We start from the raw sequence: 21,697 nt of genomic DNA, 5'->3' as shown, positions 1-21,697 counted from the left end.
GAGCATGGGAAGATTCCTGTTCAGCATTGTGGCAAATAGGTCGATACCCAGAGAGCCCTACAGGCTGTCCCTGATGGCCGAATATGTCTACTAGTACATTTCTCTTGCCCAGAATGTACCTTGCTGACAACTCTTATAGCGTAAAACGCCACTCACAGAGGGGGCGCAAGACAGTCCCCCCCCCCCCCCCCTTGGTTGTTGACGTAAGCCACTAAGGTGATGCTATCACTCATCAGCACTACCAAGTGACTTTTCAAACGTTCTTGGAATGCCGAGAAGACATTGCCATTGCCGAACTGGAAAAGCTGTCTTGGACAGAAAATGTCGAGCAACCTCCATTAGCTTACTAATGCAGTCGTCCATGGGGAAGAATCTCGCTGCTGTCAAATCCATTAGCATGCACAGGCACTTTAACCTCTGCTTCGGTATGAGCTTCGATTTCTCCTAATTTACCACAATTCCCAGATCGTGGCTAAATAAAAGACGATTTCAATCCTGAAGCAACTGCCACTACGAGTAGGACAGGATCTGGCAATCGTTGAGACACATCAAAAGACGTATCTTTCGTGATTGGGGTCCAAGTGGCTACCATGGTGAATACCCGAGTGAACACCTGAGGAGCTGTACACATTCCGAAGCACATCCTATTGAACTGGTACACAGCATTGTAGAGGAAGAAGTGGAAGTACTTTCGTCAATGTTGCGTGCTCCATTGGGAACTTATTGGAACTAGAGAAAAGGGGGGCCAGTGGTCCAGAAATGGTAGCAAGTAGCCATCCCAAAATACACTCACCACCCAAGACTCGGCCCCGTATCTCTGCCACATTGCAAATTGGCCCGACAAACAACCCCCTACTCTCAGTAGCGGATGAGGGGAACACCAATCTCAGCGTTTCCCCCTCACTCACTTTTTTCCACCACCTGACCACTGGTTGAGCCAGGACACAGCATGGAGAGAGACTAAGGCAAGAGCCTCCATGGCCACAGACTCAGAGGCCGAAAAAGATGTACCTTTCGCCTTGAGTCTCTCCTGTGGAAGCCCTCCGTCAGAGCACAAACTTATGGGTCTACCTGCAGGGGTGCAGACGTTGTATTCTCCAGCGTACAGTATAGAAACTTCGCTGCCTAGAGAGTGGGGGAGGCAAGATCTTGTTTGACCTGCTAGAACGAAGAGAATTTTTAGATCTACAGATCTGATCATCCACCTGCTCCAAAGCTAGGTTTACAAGATCTGACCAAGGCAACTCCGGCGAGGGGTTCGATTTTTGAGGGGCACCAAAATACCGATCGATTACCAAAGTTCTCCAAAAGGTGGAACGATGGTCGCCTCCCCAAGGCGATTGCACTCGCGCATGACAGCAAGGACCTTCACAAATGAACTCTCTGACTCAGGGTGGTCAGTCTCCACAGGCTTTGGACCATGGTCTGAAATCAAAGAGGCATCCAGCCTATGAGCATCCTTCTCCTCTGCCACAGGTGAGGGTGAGGCAGCACACTCCAGATAATCTACTCTCCCCCACAAGTATGATCGTTCTGTCCCAAGGACATAATCAGGGGTTGACGAAGGGCCATGCAAGCCTACCGCAACGGGAGGAGATCTCTTGGTATTTGACCTACTGGCACACCGTGACGCATACTTTGCCTTTGGTGCCAAAGTTCGGGGCAGAGGGTTAACCACACCCCTGTGCCCAGAAGTAAAGGGAGCAAGGCCTGATAACCCCCATTCTTTGCCTACTAAAGCGTGCATGTACTCTAGTGCGATGGTGAATGGTACCATCCTCTCTATCAAGAGCCACTGTGTGAAGAAGAGAGGCACTGGCATCCTGTGTCCAAGAAGGAAGGGAGAAGGAGGTTTGTATGGGACTGTCATCTCAGTCCTGGTTGGTTACAGGGGTAACTAGGATGGCCGGGACCAGGGCCGCGGCCAGGCCCTAACACAGGGCCGGGACACCAGGAGCCAGACAACCGGCCATGGCCCGAAGAACCACACGGGTAACATCCACCCCTCCCGAAAGAGAGGTGGTCTCACAGGAAGCCTTGCACCTGTGACTATGGCTAGCTTTACTGGATTTCTTTGACTTCTTCCTCCAATTCGGCTGAGAAGAGGAGTCCGAATTTGAGTTAGAGGACGAGGGAGAAGACAACAAGGAGGAGAAGGATGCGATTAAGGAAGAAAACTTATATACTTCTAACTCTTCCTGGCTCTGTTACCAGTGCAGTCGAGGTTTGATCGACAGCTGATGACCACACTTCCCCGAAGCGAGAAACCACACAGATTGCTCCTACAGGAGCCACAACATTGGGGTGCACACTCACAAGGCCCTGTGACTCTGCAAAGAGGGGGCCAGAAATACAACCGATGACATTGAGGGAGGAGAAACAGACCACAGAACCACTGACACAAGGGTCAGGGTGGTGAACACACGGGAAAAAGTAGGGAGCACTGGCACTTGGTTAGGGAATGGGGTCACACTAGGAACAGGACAAACACTGCTCTTCCTTTACCTTTCTTACTGTAGCCCCCTGCCCCCCTAAAAGACCTAAGGAAGCCCAAGTTTTCCTTAGGTAAAATTCATCAACAGCCAGCATGGTCAGCACAGAACACTCAGGGTTCCCAGTGCACCAGCAAAGCCTGAAAAGGATGCCAATGTTGATCCACGCTCTCCTGAACTTTGCAACGTAGTCCCCAGGGACCAATCAATGGGGAGACAGAAGTGACGGAAGCCTTCGCCAGTGTCATAGGTGTTGTCCAGTCGGACTTTGACGAATACCTCGCATGCTTTCCCTTCAAAGCATAAGCTTGTCACTGTACCAGAGGGCACGATCGACACGAAGCACAAAGAGAATGCAAATCTACAGCCGGGTTTACCTTAAAGCGGTTGCGGCATCAGCATTTTCCGCGGAAAACATGAATCTTGTTTCCATTCCATTTCAACAACAACATTGTTAAGAAAAAGAATCAACAGTTTTGCTAAGCGCTGCAGTACGTCTTTAGGCCACAGCAGTTGAAGCAAAAGTGAGTGGAAGGGGGGCATGGCTTCTAGCTCAGCACCCTCTCCAGGCGGATAATTGCTCGTTATCCCGTTCAACAACTAAATCCAGCTTGTGTAGAAGTAATCTCCCTAATTAATGAAGGGTTTGTATGTCACTTAGGAAAAACTAGCATTTTTAAGAGCTCTGAAGCTTCTAACTATAAAAAAATTGGCTAATTATGTGAACGATCTAACGGTAAAAGCGTTTCATTATCGTCATTGTCCCCACCGTGATCAATGAGCCCAGTTCTTCCCTTGATTTTCTCCTAAGCTAAAAACATCTCTCCTTTAGCGCATTGAAATTTTAACTTGATCGGCAACCATTGAAACATCTACTTCTTCTCTGTGATGTTTTCAAAACTTTTCCTTTTCTTAGTTTACTATTTTACCCATTACAACTTATATGTTATTTGTGAGACATGAGAAGAGGGCGAAGACTCCATGGTATTACAGCATGCCTATGTGGTGACTCTTCCTCTAGACAAGGGGACTACTTTGCTATGCAAGAGATCATTATTTCTACTTATGCGATGTTCTATTTTTTCTCTCAAAAAGGGAAGAGTATATAAATTTTTAATAGGAATCATTAAAATCAATATGTTTATGATCAAATACATGATTGTTATAATAATGTAATAATCATAATAGTCTAATTCCCAAAAATTTTCACAGTAGGGACCAAACACATTTATTACCGGTATTCTTTAACCTTTCCGTTTCAACATCATGCAATACGATGTGAAATAAGAGGTTCCCTCTCAATATAAGAACAGTATAATCTATTTTATAAATACCTGTACTAGCAATGAGTCCTGAGCATTTTTGTTTGATGCCTTTACTCCCATCAAAACATAATTCCATGTAGGAAACACGGGCAGAAACACACTCCCCGATAAAAACCTGAAAAGAAAAGTTATAACAATAACAATTCTATTAACCTTCAAGTTAATACTTTCATTTAATATTTTTTGTTTCATTTCAAGATATACATTAAAATATTATAATAAATAAATTAAGTACATACATGTTTATATATATACACATATACATATATATATATATATATATATATATATATATATATATATATATATATATGCATGTATGTATATATATACATATACTATATATATATATATATATATATATATATATATATATATATATATATATATATATATATATATATATATATATATATATATATATATTTATGTCATCCCAATCACCATCATCATCAGTCACAGCTAGTCCACTTTAGGATAATGACCTCAGACATGACCTTCCATTCACACCTTTTGCAGGGGACCTTTGAAGAGAACTAATTAAACATTGCCTGTTGTTTTTTATGTACTCCAATTTCAGTATAAATAGCACTAGCTGTGGAAGCATCAGCAAGAGGACTTATAGCAGCACTGAGTAACGATTCAGTCAAACATGAACAACATTGAGGTAAAGCTTGGCCATAGATGGTGCATGAGTTGCACTAAGAATGAACCTAGCAATACTTCAATAACATTTAAAGAAGAAGAATCCTGAATAAAAACTGAAGGAGCAGATGTCAAAGAAGTGTAAACATATATTGAAACTGATAAGTAATCTTAAGTCACAGTGCGGTATTAGTTTCCTTTATAATACTCAAGGCCATATGCAATAGGCACTACTGCACTGTAGAGGACAATAATATCCTTTTCTCTTTTTTGAAGAGGGACAAAACCATCTAAGAGTTTTTACTACCAAAAAGGTTACTTAAAAGTAACAGGTTTCTGAATATCACTATACGAGTAATGCAAATTACAAAAAAAAAAAAAAAAACATACCAATATTTTCAAGCAGTGAATTAAAAGATTTCACAACAATGAGTAAAGCATGAAAGTATATAATTTCAACCTAAAGATTATAAACCACAGATGATATGAAACAAAAAAGGGGGTTAGTTAAAAGGGAATAATTACAGGTATCTTGTAAATAGAAGTGCTAAGGAATAAGTGGAATTTAAAAGAGAAAAGATCACCCCACACAATGAGAGGTTCTAATATGCTAAATTACTTAAATTAGTTTAATTTGTCATGCAAAGAGTAAGAAAATTAAGGAATTTATAAATTAGAAAATCAGTCTTTTAAGCATAATATATAAAGTACTGCATTCATGTATAGCATTTATAAAACTCAGCCAGCATATTAAATCAATATCATCCAACAAGTGGATGAAACATTTGAGGGAAATTCTACAGGACGGAATTTTAACTATCTTTAGTTTTAAAATTTTAGGATTCCAAAATAAAGATGACCATACCACTAATAAAGTGGTTTTTACACTGTTAAAAATTACAGTATAAGCTCATTCATATTACCAAGATCTCACCAGAAACTGCACTAAAACTTTAGCCATAATACAGGTATTTAGTTTCTCGTCACTTCTAAAGTAATGTTTACCCAGGAAGTTTGAAATATGACCACCACATTTCATTTGTTATCCCTAGAATGAAATTAAACTCATAATGCATCCTTAAAAATCGGAATGTCTTGCTCAGAAAACTGAGCTTTGTTGTATAATGAGTACTACTAAAAATTCCCATTATTCTGAATTCACAAGTAACTAAGAATGATTCATTTTATTTGTAATGTGAAATCTAAAATAAAAATCTGGACATGCAATTTAAAATACAAAATATCATGGGGAATGTATTGTAAGTACTTTAATATATGTACAGGGTATTCAAAATAAAAAGAGGAAGATAATTTACCTCATTTAGTGCTAAGACTGGAAGGACTCTTCTTGCAAGACCTGATTCAGAGCAAGGTGGAACTTCCTTTTCCATTGTACGAAGCTGCATATCTATGTCCAGATATCTATAAATACAAAAATTTAATAATAAAATAGAATCTTACAATAATTTCTTATTTCTATACTCACCTGATGTTCATTTTGCCACTCCAGAAGCTTGATTTAATAGACCTTTATCCATAAAATTTTAAAGTAACGTCCCTGACTGGTGAACGTAAGACTGGGGTTTGAGTCCCGCTTAAACTCGTTATTTCCTTTGGTTGCTACAACCTCACCATCCTTGTGGGCTAAGGAGCCTATAGGTCTATCTGCTGATTCATCAGCAGCCATTGGCGGGCCCTCCTTGGTCCTAGCTGGGGTGGAGAGGGGGCTCTGACGGTGATCATATGTATATTTGGTCAGTATCTAGGGCACTGTCCTGCATGATAGGGCAATGTCACTGTCCTTTGCCTCTGCCATTCATGAGCGGCCTTTAAACCTTCAATACAGTAAACACATGCCCTTAGGAAAGGAAGGAACATTCTAGCGGTATGTGATATCTGATGCTCCAGTCTATTGTCTCATTAGTTTCTTCTGCCATGTGGAACTAATCAGACCTTCTCCAGATTGCTGTTCTCAAGATGTTGTCCCAGGATTTTCTTAGCCATTACTGCGTGGAATGTGTACAGGAATTGTTTCTGGAAGTTTATTGTCTGCAATACCTTAATGTATCATGTCAGGGGAAATATTGTTATGATTTAAATAACTATTATAAGTGTGTTTCCCTCAAGGTATTTAACTATGTTGTGAAATTGTGTTTCAGTGGCTGCCAACTAAGTTTACAGTGCAAAGCACTAAAAGGGAACTTGCCGTTAGTACAGGGGAAAAGCTAATAAAGGCTTGGCTAGTTGATTGTAGTGGGGATGACAACAATAATGAAAAGTCTCCACCTTTAGACAATTCACATTATCAGCTAACTTTCAATAACGATGGATGAGCTTCATAAGCTCTTAACATTGCTGACTTCCTTTCCTAAGTTCAGAAGTCCAGTGAATCCTCTCTTACAACTAACATCACTGACTTCCTTTCCTAAGTTCAGAGGTCCAACAAATCCTCTCTTACAAGGCTAACTCTGGTTCTACCTGCTCCATTGCCAATCTAACCTAATCCCCTAAGTCTAGTGTAAGTGTTCAAAGTGTTTGTTTCTTTTAGTGAAAGTTCAGTAAGTTCGCTGTGCTTTACAGATTCGAAAGCTTCACACAGAACCTCAATTTCTCTAATACCCAAGACTCTTCTAATGCTAAACCCTTGCTTTCAGCACTCTTAGTTGCTCAATAAGATAACTAGATTGTGAAGCAGAACACTGAGTGGGTATACTGAATTGTATTTCTCCTCCATTCGCTACTATGGTTCACTTAAACTTATTGCAGTAAATGGAGTTTCAACTAAACTCAATCAGTTGCATCATGTTTTGTTTGGCAATGTGTTCAGTTCCCTTGTAATCTACCCTATATATATATATATATATATATATATATATATATATATATATATATACACATACATACATATACACACACACACACACACACATATATATATATATATATATATATTATAGAGAGAGAGAGAGAGAGAGAGAGAGAGAGAGAGAGAGAGAGAGAGAGAGAGAGAGAGAGAGAGAGAGAGAGAGAGAGAATAAAGTCAATTCAATCACTCTCTACAAAAAAATTTGAAGCCAATATTCTCAAAACATTTAAATTTTCAGAGAAAATTTGCATCTACAGTACTTTTTTCTTTTTTAATATTGACAGATTTTTGTCAATCAAACATGAAAACATAGGAAATTTTATTGCCTACATTCTGGAAAGGCATTTGTTTTTAAATCAAAAAGCTTCCATATGAAATATATCTTCTATACATTGATAAATCTTTATGAAAAAATTAAAATTATATTAAAATTTTCTCTTTTAAATTTTTGGTTAACAATTTTTTTTTTCAAAATTTTTTGAATGAAAAAACAATCGGTTGAGACAAAAAAAAGTACACAGTATAGAGTTTGAAGTAACCCCTTAATAACTTGTAATTGGGCCAAGCTGCACTCCTTACCAATGTAAGAATGGAGAATTGTACAATACACATAGCTGTAAAGTATTTCTCAATGAAACATAATCAGAAACTCACATTACCTGTATTCTGGATGTAACAACTGTTGATCATGAAGCTCCACAGGAGGTTTGTAAATGTTTTCTCCGATCAACGTCACCCGAATTCTACTTCTGAATGTCCAACGAAATTTTCCCTTAAAAGAAATAAAACTAAAATGTATCAAAGGATCATGGAATTAACATTAAAGAATCAAAATTGAGTCCTTTATAATCAACAACCAAAAGGTTTAGCTACTGTATCTCCTTACACAAAGTTTGAATATTTGATGAAAATAGCAAGGGGATTTAAAATTAGAACACAAAAATTACTTATTTCAGCAAATCAGTAAATAACAATATTGATTTGTGAAGACATTCAAGCACCTATAGGAGCGTGTACAGATGAAATAAGAAAGAAAGAACATAGGCTAGCATTATTATTATTACAACTATCTAAGCTACAACCCTGAACTGAATGGAAAAGCAGGATGCTATAAGCTCAAGGGCTTCAACAGGGAAAAATAGCCCAGTGAGGAAAGGAAATAAATAAATAAGAAAAGTAATGAACAATTAAAGTGAAATATTTTAAAAACATGAACAGCATTAAAATAGTTCTTTCAGTACCTTCAAGCAAGACAACTCTACCCCAATACAGAGGCTATGGCACTACACAGGTAATGCCAATAAACAAGTTAGAGTTAATACATAAAAAAACCCATCACAACTGTGACTTTTGAATAACACAAAATCCAGAAAAAAAATCATTATAGTAATGCAGGAAGTAAAAATCAATTGGATAAGAGGAAAATCAATATGGAAAATAAAAAGTACAGTACAATCGACTTGATAGGGATCATAATCATATTGAAAGTTTGTTCACTGATGATACTACAATGTACACTATCATTATTACAGGGCCTATGTGCTTTTAGATGTATACCCACCCTGCCTAAAAACAACTACTAAGTACCCTGAATCAGAAGATAATTACAAAATTCTAAACTCTGATCTAAAGTTAAAGCAACAATTGTCATCAATAATAGAATTAATACATAATTTTCTAACACAAATAGCTACATACTTTATAAATATAATATAAACATAATTCATCTCCTATTCAAAAGACATAAGGTTAGCATTTGCATAAGAACAAATAAAAAGATTTTGTTAGTAAAAGTTATCATACCTTGAGTAACTTGTCAATGGCTTCTCTGACATCTACTGAGTATTTCTGCGGAAGACACAACTTTCCTTTTGATCTCATAGGATCAGAATTGAAACCAATGAGAGGTTTGTTCCTATCTAGTACTCTTGAAGCTGCTAATAGAAAAGTTCCATCACCTCCAGTCGTAACAATTGCATCAGCCCATTCTATATTTGGATCTGAATAGTCAAAGCGATACACAACTTTTGTTTCAATCCCTGCTGCTGTGAATACACTGTTGACAGTATTTTCTACACCCTGATGGACACAAGTAGTATTATGTTAAAAAAATAATACATATAAAGTACTGAGGGCTATAAATACATAAAATCCAATTTTATAAATAACCTTTTCATATAAACTCAATACTTATAATTCAACCCATATTTGTGGTATTAAAATTTACTATACACTCCATTCTCAATTCAAGAAAAATTGTCTTTTGGTCGACAGTACAGAACTTGACTCTCTAGATAATCAGGTTCCGGACAGACAAAAGTTTCCCTCTTCATGTAATCTGGCAAATAGATTCAAGACTAAGGCTACCTACTTGGTTTTGCCAGTGAAGCATGCTGTGATCTCTTCATTCATTCTTGTCTCTTTTTAAACCTATGTTCAATATATCAAATACTGTTATATCTGGAAAATGCCTATACTTGAAAAATATATACAGTACAGTACTGTACTCATAAAATCTTTTCCTTAACAGGCAAAGCATATTTTATGCAAGACAAGCTTAGATCTGTACATACAAGACTTATTTCAAACTGCACACAATCTTATTATAGGAGAAATTTGGGTGCAGACCCATAATCTGCTTGTAAAGCCCTAAACATGATGAAAAGATTCTCTAATGAAAATAGCACTGGCAAATGAGATGTCAACCCAGAACCCGATAAACGTAGAATGACAGTTTCTAGTTGTCAGACTCTGGTGATTATTTAGTGAAAGAGTAGTTCCCAAAGTAAAAGATAGGAGAGCTTGTCACACAAACCCACTACTAGCCCTCTAGTTTTGAGTGTCCACCAAGTTACATTGGTAAAATGTATAGCACAATGAATGATGGCTAATACTTACTTAAATAAAACATGCAACCTAATACAAGAGTCTAAATTATACATTGGACAAAGCAGCAATGACATATTGACATACAAAATACACAATTGATTTCTTTTCACAACTAACAATGGAAATGTTAGTACTGGGTAAAATATGACAAATTCATAATAATTTGTATTTTTTCTAACTATACAAACCTTAGCTATTTATTAGGTGTTATACTTTCGGCGCAGCTGAAATGACGAGCCATTAAAATTTAGCGGGGGTTAACTACCCACAACGGTAGCTAGCGGGGGATACGGGGGGTAGCTTGCTACCATTCCCCCTCACACACCTGTGATTTAGCTCACTTTGCTTGGAGGTAGGACTTCAAGGGGGATAGGGCTGGCGGGCAAGTTTGTATAAATAGCTAAGGTTTGTATAGTTAGGAAAAATACAAATTATCTACGAATGTGTCATTTGTTCCGTAACTGGAATACAAACCACGCTATCTATTAGGGGTAACTCACCCATTAGGAAGGGTGGACATCCTTGCCAATCTGGCTTTTGGCTTTACCTACGGGCTCCTTATCTGAGTATATCAGTACTCAAAAATAAGGAGTCCCTGCCCTCGCTAAAACCTTGCTACGCAAGGTCCGCGGCCTATGAAAGCTGTGTGTTGAGGTATGTAGAAGTGTGACTGTCTATTGTAGGATAAAACTGATGTAACCAAGACTTTCATAATACCACCTCGCCAGAGTATGGGGACGCAACAGTATTAGCTTAATACTAGGTACACAAGGGAGTATGGTTCACCTGCAGTGGTTTGAGGTCAGCTTATGCAGAGAACCCAGGATGCTGCTTTCCCCACGAGAGGATAGGATGAAGAAAACAATAAGAGCCAGTCAAATCTTTTCATTCACGCACTACTAAAACTGGGTAACAGTGCCCTCAACTTTCTGCTACTTGTCCAGCTGTTGTGCAGCCACCACCAGACTGATAGAGATCGCATGGAGTTCCTGTGGGTCACGTCTTGCAGGAGAAAGGTTGTGAAAATCACCTGGAGCATTCACATCCTTTCTTGTAAAACCTACGTCACAGAGTAATCTGCTTAAAAGGGCCAGGGGTTGAGATGATGTTTTGGTGATCCTCCTTTAGTCTCTCCCAGTGCTGATGACAAGAGAAAGGACCCGGGTGGGCTGTTGCCATTCTCTTAAGGTAGAGTCTCATACCTAAACCCTGGGTACAGTAACGGATGATCTGGATCGTCCGTTACCGAGTGGAGACTTGTGTAGGATCCGTCACCTCTGGAGACTGTGTCTGGTGACATACTCGGGGACGAAACTGAACATTGCCTTTCGCCCTTCTCATTAATGGGCGATGTCGAAAGAGAGACCATGAAGTTCCTTGACTCGTATGGCTGCTGTCAGAGTGTGTAGGAACAGTGTCTTCTTAAACCACGTGAAGAGACCGGAGAATTTGAACCATGTTCCGAGAGGAAGGTCTCAATTCCGACTGAAGAAAGGCAAGTTGTAAGTCCGTATGAGTTAGGAAAGGTCTAGCGATGAGAGGATGTCCCTTCCTTTCAGTTTGAAGGTGAAAGATCAAGGTTGAGTGATCGTCTTTACCTGTTGAACCTGAAAAGGGGGTCTTTTCCTCTTGCATATACTCGAGGATTCCACTATTGCTGGAATAAAGGTATCGAGTGGAGAGAGACACTTTCCCATGACACCAACCACAAAAGATATTATACTACCTGGTAGACTGATGCTGAGGAATTCCTGATACAGTATCTAGACAACCTTTTTGCAACTTACTGCGAAAAGCCTCTGTGGGAGAAGAGGTACTCGGTAGTCTCCAGGCGTACAATCACAGCCAAGCTATAGCTTGTGGTATATGTCGAAGTGAGTTGTCTGTGATGTGGAGAGGGTTCCCTTGGAGACTCTATCAGGAGCTGCAGAGGGTTTGGAAACTGTTCTGCGTAATGCTATAGCAGAGCTATGAGAATCCTTGAGAGGCTGACTGATGTTCTAGCCTTCTTGAGTACCCTTCACCCGACAAAACAGGGACGAGACGTAAACATCATTGTTGTACCCACCGTTGTTGGCCTGTTTTTTGCCATAAAAGGCTTTGGGTCTAGGGCTGGGAAGCAACGGCAGCCTGAGGTTCAGGGGTGTTGCGAACAGGTCCCTAGTTGGAGGACCCCGTAAAGTCGGGACTTTGTCGGCTACAAGGTGATCCAAAGACCATTTGGTATACCTTATCTGAGATGCTGTGCACAGATTGTCGGCGAGCACATTCCTCTAGTCTGGAGTGAAGCGGGCTGATAGTGGCACCGAACGGACTTTGGCCCATCTTAGTGTTTATACTTTTAGATGGGAAGAGGCTGCGAGCAAGTTCCTTCCTTCTTGTCGATGTGAGCCTTTATGTGGTGTGTGGTATTGTCGCCCATCACATCACTGAGCGGTCTGTTAGGAACCGATGAGGCTGCTGAAGGACCGGAAAGTTGGCCTTCATCTCCTAACGGACTCTGTCCAGAGGGCTGAGGTCGTGTGGTGCAGCACTATGGTCCCTCCTCTCTTCTTTTGATGTGTTCTAAGCACAGCATCAAATCCTAAGGGGTGGGGAATGATGAGAAGGTTATACCACTCTGTAGATTCTCGACTGACACCCATCCCTTGAGGTTCGTCCAAACTTCTGGTCCCATGGGGGTTAGAATGTCTAGGGGATCAAGGGCCTGATTCCAATCGGACTCAAGTCACTCTGGGATGGGAGTTCTCTTTTGGAGAAAGTTTTGTTGAGATTGTTGTCTAGAATCATTCCCAGATACACCAGTCTTCTGGGAGGGAAGTAGGGAAGACTTCCAGAGGTTTACCTTGATCACTGGATCTTGATAAAAAGACTTCAGAAGTTCCGGTGCTAATGCAAGGTTACCACTGAGTCTGCTAAGGTCAGTCAGTCGTCCCGAAACGGAGGAGACAGAAGCCGATCCTGTGAGACCAGGATGGGTGTAGTGGAGAGACAGAAGCACAGTGCCCTGAACTGGTGTTTCTTGTTTGTCTAGACTGAATCTTCCAACCTTCCTAGATGGATGGTTTGGGCCTGGAAGTATGAGTCCTTTAGGTCCAGTAGGCAAATGAAGACCTGAGGTCTTAGCCCTTGTCCAAACTCCAACATGGTGTGGACATCAACCCAAAGGGACAGCTCCTTGCAGATCCTTTCGCATGGGAGATTGTAGACGCTGGGGTCTTGACTCGTGGCATAAAAGATAGGATGCAATACCCTGTGTAAGGATTCTTCCCTGAGAGAGATTTCCTTTAACTGACAGAAGGAAAGCAATGCTTAACCCTACCATGCGCCCTGATGGGATTGATGCTATTCCTTAGAATAGAATCAGTCCGGCGAATATTAATAAATAGTTAACGGTCGGGTATCATGGTTACTATGCAGTTGGAGAGTGCTCGCAAGTAGTCCCCTGTCGACAAGCTGCTAATGAGGGTTGTCGATCGTTTGCTGATCACTTTAGTGCGATGGCGAATGGCCAGTAGCGAGAAGTGTGTTGTATACCTTCTGATCTAGGGAACTACAGGCAGAGGTTGACTAGTAAGTGCGAGTCACAAACTGCAGTCGAATTGCCGATGATCGGTGAATCGGCGGTCTATGAACCGAGGATGGTAACTGACAGGCAGATGAAGGCTGTCTGGTCAGTCAGCCAAGGTAGGTTGGCGATAAATGAGTTGGTAATCTGCTTTGAGAGCCCTGAGAGACAGCAGAATGGTTTAATGATAGTCAGTTGGTGATAGTAACCCATTGATGATCAGCGATCGATCACGAACCAGTGATCGGTGAGCTAAAGATCAGCAAGCTGACTACTATGGTCCCTCCTCGTTGGTCAGAGATCCGCAAGCTGACTATGGTCCCTCCTGGTTGGTCAGAGATCAGCAAACTGACGATGGGCTGGTCAGAGATCAGCGAGCTGAGTTCGATGATCGAAGAAAGATGAGCTGCCCACCAGTGATCTAGTGATCAGCAAGCTGATGACTGGTTATTGACTAGCAATTGGTGATTGGCACGCTAGCAACTGGAGGTCATTAGTCATTAGAGGGACTAGAGGTCAATGATCAGAGCTGAGCTAGCAATTGGCGATCGGCGAGCTAGCGATCAGCAAACCGTGAACTAGCCATCAGCAAACAGTGATCTAGAGATCAGTCTGTTGATGCTTTCTTGTTTGCTGACAGTGGTCTGTCAAGAAAAAAAAAACTTCAGAAGAGACACGGACTAAGGATTCCCCGTTTTGATTCCCATTGGAAGATGGAATCTTCGGGATCTTGAATCCTTCTGTGAAGCCTCTTTCCTCTTTTCCCGGGAGCCATGTTATGCGTTTTCGGGGAGAGGAATGGGGCAATAGTGACCTGTCCAAAATGTTTTATTCTTTTTTGTCTATTGCGCGAGTGTGTAGTTGAGTACTGGAACGATGGCACACAGGATGATGCTGGTGCTCAGTTTCTGCTGAAGCGCAGTTCTCGGTGAATGTGCAGAAGAGCGCTGGCTCTTTAGCAAGAGCTGGCGCATTGGCGAGCATTGGATCTGCGAGCACTGGCTCTTTGGCAAGAGCTAGCGCATTGGATCTGAGACTGCAACTGCGCAGGAGAGCGCTGGTCTGAGAGGGCAGGAGAGCACGGAAGAGCGCTGGCGAACAGGCAAGCGCTGGCTTTTTGTGAAGAGTTGGCGCATTGGCGAGCGCAAGTGAGCAGGAGGGTGCTGGAAACGAGAGCGCAGGCTAGTGCTGGCGCACAGTAAGGCACTGTGTAGGGTTTTGTGCAGTCTCCCTAGAATGTGCAGAAGCGCGTGACTGGTTGCACAAGGGTGGGTGCATGGGCACGCGCACATAAGAGGGCTGGCGCGCTAAAGACTGCTGACGCACGAGCGCAGAAGATTGCTGGCGCTCGCGCGCTAAAGACTGCTGACGGACAAGCGTGGAAGACTACTGGCGCGCAGGCAGAAGACTGTTGGCGCCAGCGCGCGCGCGCGCAGAAGCAATGGAGCGCATGAGCGGGGGCGCGTAGGAAAACACTGGCGCGCAGGTGCAGGAACGATCCAAAGAAGAGTCCAAGGACTAACTGTAGCGTAAGGTAGCGCTGGTAGGTCGGCAGATCAGCTGGCAGGACAACCAGAAATTGGGATGAGCCCTTTGGAAGGGTAAACATCCATTGATGGCGACCGTGAAAGGTCCACGGAAGAGTCCAGGACCGAAGTCCAAGGACTAACTGCAGCGTAAGGTTGCGCTGGTAGGTCGGCAGGTCAGCTGGCAGGACGATCAGGAACTGGGATGTGCCCTTTGGAAGGGTGAACATCCAACGAAGGCGACAGTGAAAGGTCCATAGAAGAGTCCAGGACCGAAGTCCATGGACTAAGCTGCAGCGCAAGGTTGCGCCAGTAGGTCTGCTGGTAGTACGATCAGGAACTGATGACGCCCATGAGGGCCGGTGGGCCAGCAAGCTAACCTTAGCAGTAGCGATCCTCCGAAGAGGAGTCTCTATAAGTGGCCCCTCTCGTGAGAGAGGTGATCACTTCAGGAGAGACTTGCCTAAGACTATGCTCCGCCCCTGAAGGAAGAGAGACTCAGCAAGGGGGAGGGGAGTGTGATCTAGGTGAAGACAGCAACAGCAGTTGGAGTCTGTGAAGTGATTATGATGCAGGGAGTTCTCCCTCGGAAGGGGGAAATAACCTTCCTCGAAGATGAAGTGCTGATCATGTGTTGCCACGGGCGTACTTTTGAGAGAAGGGATGACGACAATGAGGGCTGGTGGATCAGCAAGCTGAGCTTCAACAGTAGCGATCCTCTGAAGAGGAGTCTATGAGTGGCCCCTCTCCCGAACGAGAGAGGTGAACACTTCGTAGGAGAGATTTGCCTAAGACTATGCTCCGCCATTGAAGGAAGAGAGACTCAGCAAGGGGGGAGAGTAGTCTACGGAAGGCAGCAACAGCAGTCAGCGACAATGAATTTATGAAGATGTAGAAAGTTCTCCCTAGGAAAGGAGAAACAACCTCACACCTGTGGAGGAAGCTTTCCCTTGGAAGGGAAAGTTGTCCAAGCCCTGGAGGCGAACATCCTGGTTAGCGTTCTAAGATGATCTGAAGTGCTGGTCATGTTGTCACGGCGTACTTCTAAGAGAAGGGATGATGCCCATGACGACATCCTCTGAGGGACGGCAGTGACACCACATTCCCCAGGCATGAACAGAACAGCTCTGCTTCATCAGCACTCTTAGTCGAACGAAGAAAACTGCATAGCTAACTGAGGAAAAATAAAATAAATTATATAACAGAAAATTCCCTAGGGAGGAACTCCGAAGAGGATCACCGAGGGAACTACATAAAAATATTTTAATTATAAAATAAATTTTTGAATATACTTACCCGGTGAATATATAATAGCTGCTGCTCAGCGGCTCGACAGAAAACACACTCAAAAACTCGCGAGCGATCGCTATGAAGGTTGCGGGTGTGCCCACCAGCGCCAACTATCGGCCAGATACCACTCTTGCATGTAAACAAACCCTTCAATTCTTCTCGTCCCGCTGCGTCTCTATTGGGGAGGAAGGGAGGGCCTTTAATTTATATATTCACCGGGTAAGTATATTCAAAAATTTATTTTATAATTAAAATATCATTTTTAAATATTTAACTTAGCCGGTGAATATATAATAGCTGATTCACACCCAAGGCGGTGGGTAGAGACCAGAGTTAATTAAGTTTACAGCGTATATGCTAAGAGTTTTTGACAGTTATCAATATAACAAAACCAGAATATATAGGTACCTGGTAAGGAAGTTGACTTAGACGATTACTCTGCCTTGTAAGTCTGTCTTCCTCACGAAGCCCAGCGATCCTCTTAGGATGCTGAAGGACTCCCAGGAGCTGAAGTATGAAGGGTTGCAACCCATACTAACAGGACCTCATCAAACCCCTAATCTGGGCGCTCTCAAGAAATGACTTTGACCACCCGCCAAATCAACCAGGATGCGAAAGGCTTCTTAGCCTTCCGTACAACCCATAAAAAACAATATTAAAAACATTTCAAGAGACAGATTAAAAAGGATATTGGAATTAGGGAAGTGTAGTGGTAGAACCCTCACCCACTACTGCACTCGCTGCAACGAATGGACCCAGTGTGTAGCAGTCCTCGTAAAGAGTCTGGACATCTTTCAAGTAAAATGACGCGAACACTGACTTGCTTCTCCAAAAAGTCGCGTCCATGATACTTTGCAGAGATCTATTTTGCTTGAAGGCCACGGAGGTTGCTATAGCTCTAATTTCGTGCGTCTTAACCTTAAGCAAAGATCGGTCTTCCTCATTCAAGTGGGAATGAGCTTCTCGTATTAAAAATCTGATAAAATATGACAAAGCATTCTTTGACATAGGCAATGATGGTTTCTTGACTGAGCACCATAATGCCTCAGATTTACCTCGTAATGACTTAGTACGAGCTAAATAGAACTTAAGAGCTCTAACAGGACATAGCACTCTTTCCAGTTCGTTGCCTACGATCTCTGATAAACAAGGAATATCAAAAGATTTAGGCCAAGGACGAGAAGGCAGTTCATTTTTGGCCAGGAAACCAAGTTGAAGAGAACAAGTGGCTTTTTCTGTAGAAAAGCCGATGTTCTTACTGAAGGCATGCAGTTCACTGACTCTTTTAGCCGAGGCCAAGCACACTAGGAAAAGTGTCTTGAGAGTGAGATCCTTCAGGGAGGCTGAATGTAATGGCTCAAACCTGTCTGACATGAGGAACCTTAGGACCACGTCTAAGTTCCATCCAGGAGTTGCCAAACAACGTTCCTTAGAGGTTTCAAAAGACTTAAGGAGATCTTGTAGGTCTTTATTGTTGGAAAGATCTAAGCCTCTATGCCGAAAGACCGAAGCCAACATGCTCCTGTAGCCCTTGATCGTGGTAGCTGAAAGGGAGCGAACTTTTCTCAGGTGTAAGAGAAAATCAGCGATCTGGGCTACAGAGGTACTGGACGAGGATACAGATGCTGACTTGCACCAGTCTCGGAAGACTTCCCACTTCGACTGGTATACTCTAATGGTAGAAGCTCTCCTCGCTCTTGCAATCGCACTGGCTGCCTCCTTCGAAAAGCCTCGAGCTCTAGAGAGTCTTTCGATAGTCTGAAGGCAGTCAGACGAAGAGCAGGGAGGCTTTAGTGTACATTCTTTACGTGGGGCTGACGTAACAGATCTACTCTTAGAGGAAGACTCCTTGGAAAGTCTACCAGCCATCGAAGTACCTCGGTGAACCATTCTCTCGCGGGCCAGAGGGGAGCAACTAACGTCAACCTTGTCCCTTCTTGAGAGGCGAACTTCTGCAGTACCTTGTTGACAATCTTGAATGGTGGGAATGCATATAGGTCCAGATGAGACCAATCTAGAAGAAATTCGTCTATGTGTATTGCTGCTGGGTCTGGGACTGGAGAGCAATAGATTGGAAGTCTCTTGGTCATCGAGGTTGCAAAGAGGTCTATGGTGGGTTGACCCCAAGTCGCCCAAAGACTCTTGCACACGTCCTTGTGGAGGGTCCATTCCGTAGGAATTACCTGACCCCTCCGACTGAGGCAGTCTGCTAAGACGTTCAAGTTGCCCTGGATAAACCTCGTTAACAGGGAGATGCCTCGATCTCTTGACCAAATGAGCAGGTCCCTTGCGATCTCGTACAGCGTCAGGGAGTGGGAGCCTCCTTGCTTGGAAATGTATGCCAAGGCTGTGGTATTGTCGGAGTTGATCTCTACCACTTTGTTTCGAAGGAGACTCTCGAAGTTCATCAAGGCCAGGTGGACTGCCAAAAGCTCCTTGCCGTTGATGTGCATGCTCCTCTGACTTGAGGTCCACAGACCTGAGCATTCCCGACCGTCCAGGGTCGCACCCCAACCCAAATCCGACGCGTCTGAGAATAGTACGTGGTTTGGGTTCTGAACTGCTAGGGAAAGTCCCTCTCTCAGACTGATATTGTCGTTCCACCAATTCAGGCATGCCTTTACTGGTTCGGAGATCGGGATTGAGACCGTCTCTAACGTCTTGTCCTTTTTCCAGTGAAAGGCTAGATGGAACTGGAGAGGTCGAAGGTGTAGCCTTCCTAGCGAGACAAACTGCTCCAGGGATGATAGAGTTCCTACTAGACTCATCCAATTCCTGACTGAGCATCGTTCTCTCTTCAACATCAGTTGGACTTTGAGCAGGGCTTGCTCTATTCGGGGGGCAGACGGAAAAGCCCGAAAAACTGGACTGCGAATCTCCATCCCTAAATACAGTATAGTTTGGGATGGAATCCGCTGGGACTTTTCTAGGTTGACCAAAAGTCCCAATTCCTTGGTCAGATCCAATGTCCAATGAAGATCCTGCAGACAGCGATGACTGGACGAGGCTCTGAGAAGCCAGTCGTCCAAGTACAGGGAGGCTCGGATACCCGATAAATGGAGGAATTTTGCTACATTCCTCATAAGCCTCGTAAACACGAGAGGAGCAGGACTTAGGCCAAAGCACAGGGCCCGAAACTGGTATACCACATTGTTGAAAACAAACCTCAGAAACGGTTGGGAATCTGGGTGTATGGGGATGTGGAAGTATGCGTCTCTTAGGTCGAGAGAGACCATCCAGTCTACCTTTCTGACCGCTGCTAAGACTGATTTCGTGGTCTCCATGGTGAACTTTGTCTTCGTAACAAAGACGTTGAGTGCACTGACGTCTAGCACCGGTCTCCAACCTCCTGTCTTCTTCGGTACTAGGAAGAGACGGTTGTAAAACCCCGGTGATTGAAGGTCCGAGACTTTCACCACCGCTCCCTTCTCTAGCAAAAGAGACACTTCTAGGTTCAGGGCTTGTCTCTTTGACTCCTCTCGGTACCTGGGAGAGAGGTCGATGGGGGAAGTCGCTAGAGGAGGTTTGCGTACAAATGGAATTTTGTACCCCTCTCTGAGCAACCTCACAGATTGTTGGTCTGCGCCCCTCTTCTCCCAGGCCTGCCAGAAGTTCTTCAGTCTGGCTCCTACTGCTGTCTGAGGCTGCGGGCAGTCAGACTCTGCCACGTGAGGACTTGGCTCCTCTCTTCTTTCCTCTCTTTCCCTCGGCACGAGTACTTCCCCTGCTGGGAGCTCTGCCACGAAAGGGCGGAATAAATCTGGACGCCGGAGTGTCTATCCTAGGTCTAGCAGAAAAGGATGTCGAAGGAGTCCCTTTGCGAGCGGAGGACGCCACCAAGTCATGGGTGTCCTTCTGCACGAGTGAAGAAGCTATGTCCTTAACCAATTGTTGCGGGAACAAAAACTTTGATAAGGGAGCAAAGAGCAGTTCAGATCTCTGACAGGGAGTAACTCCTGCCGACAGAAAAGAGCAAAGGGACTCTCGCTTCTTTAAGACTCCCGACGTAAAAGAGGAGGAGAGCTCATTGGAACCATCGCGGATGGCTTTATCCATACAGGACATAATCAGTAAGGAGACATCTCTATCAGCCGATGAGATTTTCCTACTTAAGGCTCCCAAACACCAGTCAAGGAAGTTGAAAACTTCAAAGGCTCTGTAAATGCCTTTCAGCAGATGGTCAAGGTCCGAGGAGGACCAACTAATCTTCGAGCGTCTCATGGCTAGGCGGCGGGGAGAGTCTACAAGGCTTGAGAAGTCACCCTGGGCAGAGGCAGGGACTCCCAAGCCGAGAACTTCTCCCGTGGCATACCAGACGCTCGATCTAGACGAGAGTTTAGACGGAGGGAAGGCAAAGGCCGTCTTCCCCAAACTCCTCTTGGTTTCCAACCAGTCGCCTAAAAGCCGTAAAGCTCTCTTGGAAGAGCGAGAGAGCACAAGTTTTGTAAAGGCTGGCATGTTAGCAGGTACGCCTAGAACAAACTCAGACGGCGGCGAACGAGGAGCAACAGCGACGAAGTGATCGGGAAACAACTCCTTAAAAATTAACATGACTTTCTTAAAGTCCATTGATGGAGGAACTGTTCTGGGTTCGTCTACATCCGAAGGATGATCATCATGCTGAGGGTCAGCAACGTCCTCATCTGAAGGATCCTCATCTGACAACTGCTGAGAAACAAGCAAAGGGGTTGGCAATGCTTGACACGCAGCGTCCACACGCACTGGTGCATTAGTAGCGGACCAGGACGCAACGTCATGTAACTGCTTAACAGTCTGTGAACTGTCAACAACAACAGGTGCGGGAGGACGCTCGGCGTCCACTCGAGACTGTTTTGACTGCCTAGTCTGAGCAGTCAAAACAACTCTAGACTGCGGTGGTTGACGCTCAGCGTCCACTCGAGACTGTTTTGACTGCCTAGTCTGAGCAGTCAAAACAACTCTAGACTGCGGTGGTTGACGCTCAGCGTCCACTCGAGACTGTTTTGACTGCCTAGTCTGAGCAGTCAAAACAACTCTAGACTGCGGTGGTTGACGCTCAGCGTCAAAACAAGTCAACTCCGCTGGTTGGCGAATGTCCTGAACGTCAACAGGAGCAT

The 21,697-nt window shown here is 43.6% G+C and overlaps 1 protein-coding gene across 3 annotated transcripts in view; it reads right to left on the bottom strand.

Annotated features, from left to right (window-relative positions):
- Nucleotides 1-21,697, bottom strand: part of LOC137629532 (NAD kinase 2, mitochondrial-like) — a 144,858-nt gene that overhangs the window by 68,786 nt on the left and 54,375 nt on the right. For all 3 annotated transcript variants that reach the window (XM_068360940.1, XM_068360939.1, XM_068360938.1), the window contains 4 exons: nt 9,132-9,407; nt 7,988-8,100; nt 5,779-5,884; nt 3,827-3,932 (listed from right to left, as the gene is read on the bottom strand). In XM_068360940.1, coding sequence (XP_068217041.1) covers nt 3,827-3,932; nt 5,779-5,884; nt 7,988-8,100; nt 9,132-9,407 — 601 coding nt within the window. The remainder of the gene's footprint in view (nt 1-3,826; nt 3,933-5,778; nt 5,885-7,987; nt 8,101-9,131; nt 9,408-21,697) is intronic.

The sequence above is a fragment of the Palaemon carinicauda genome, chromosome 37, assembly GCF_036898095.1.
Source record: "Palaemon carinicauda isolate YSFRI2023 chromosome 37, ASM3689809v2, whole genome shotgun sequence".
In the NCBI taxonomy this organism is placed as follows: Eukaryota; Metazoa; Arthropoda; class Malacostraca; order Decapoda; family Palaemonidae; genus Palaemon; species Palaemon carinicauda.
The sequence above is the reverse complement of the archived record's forward strand: the minus strand, read 5'-3'. Positions and strand labels throughout refer to the sequence as shown.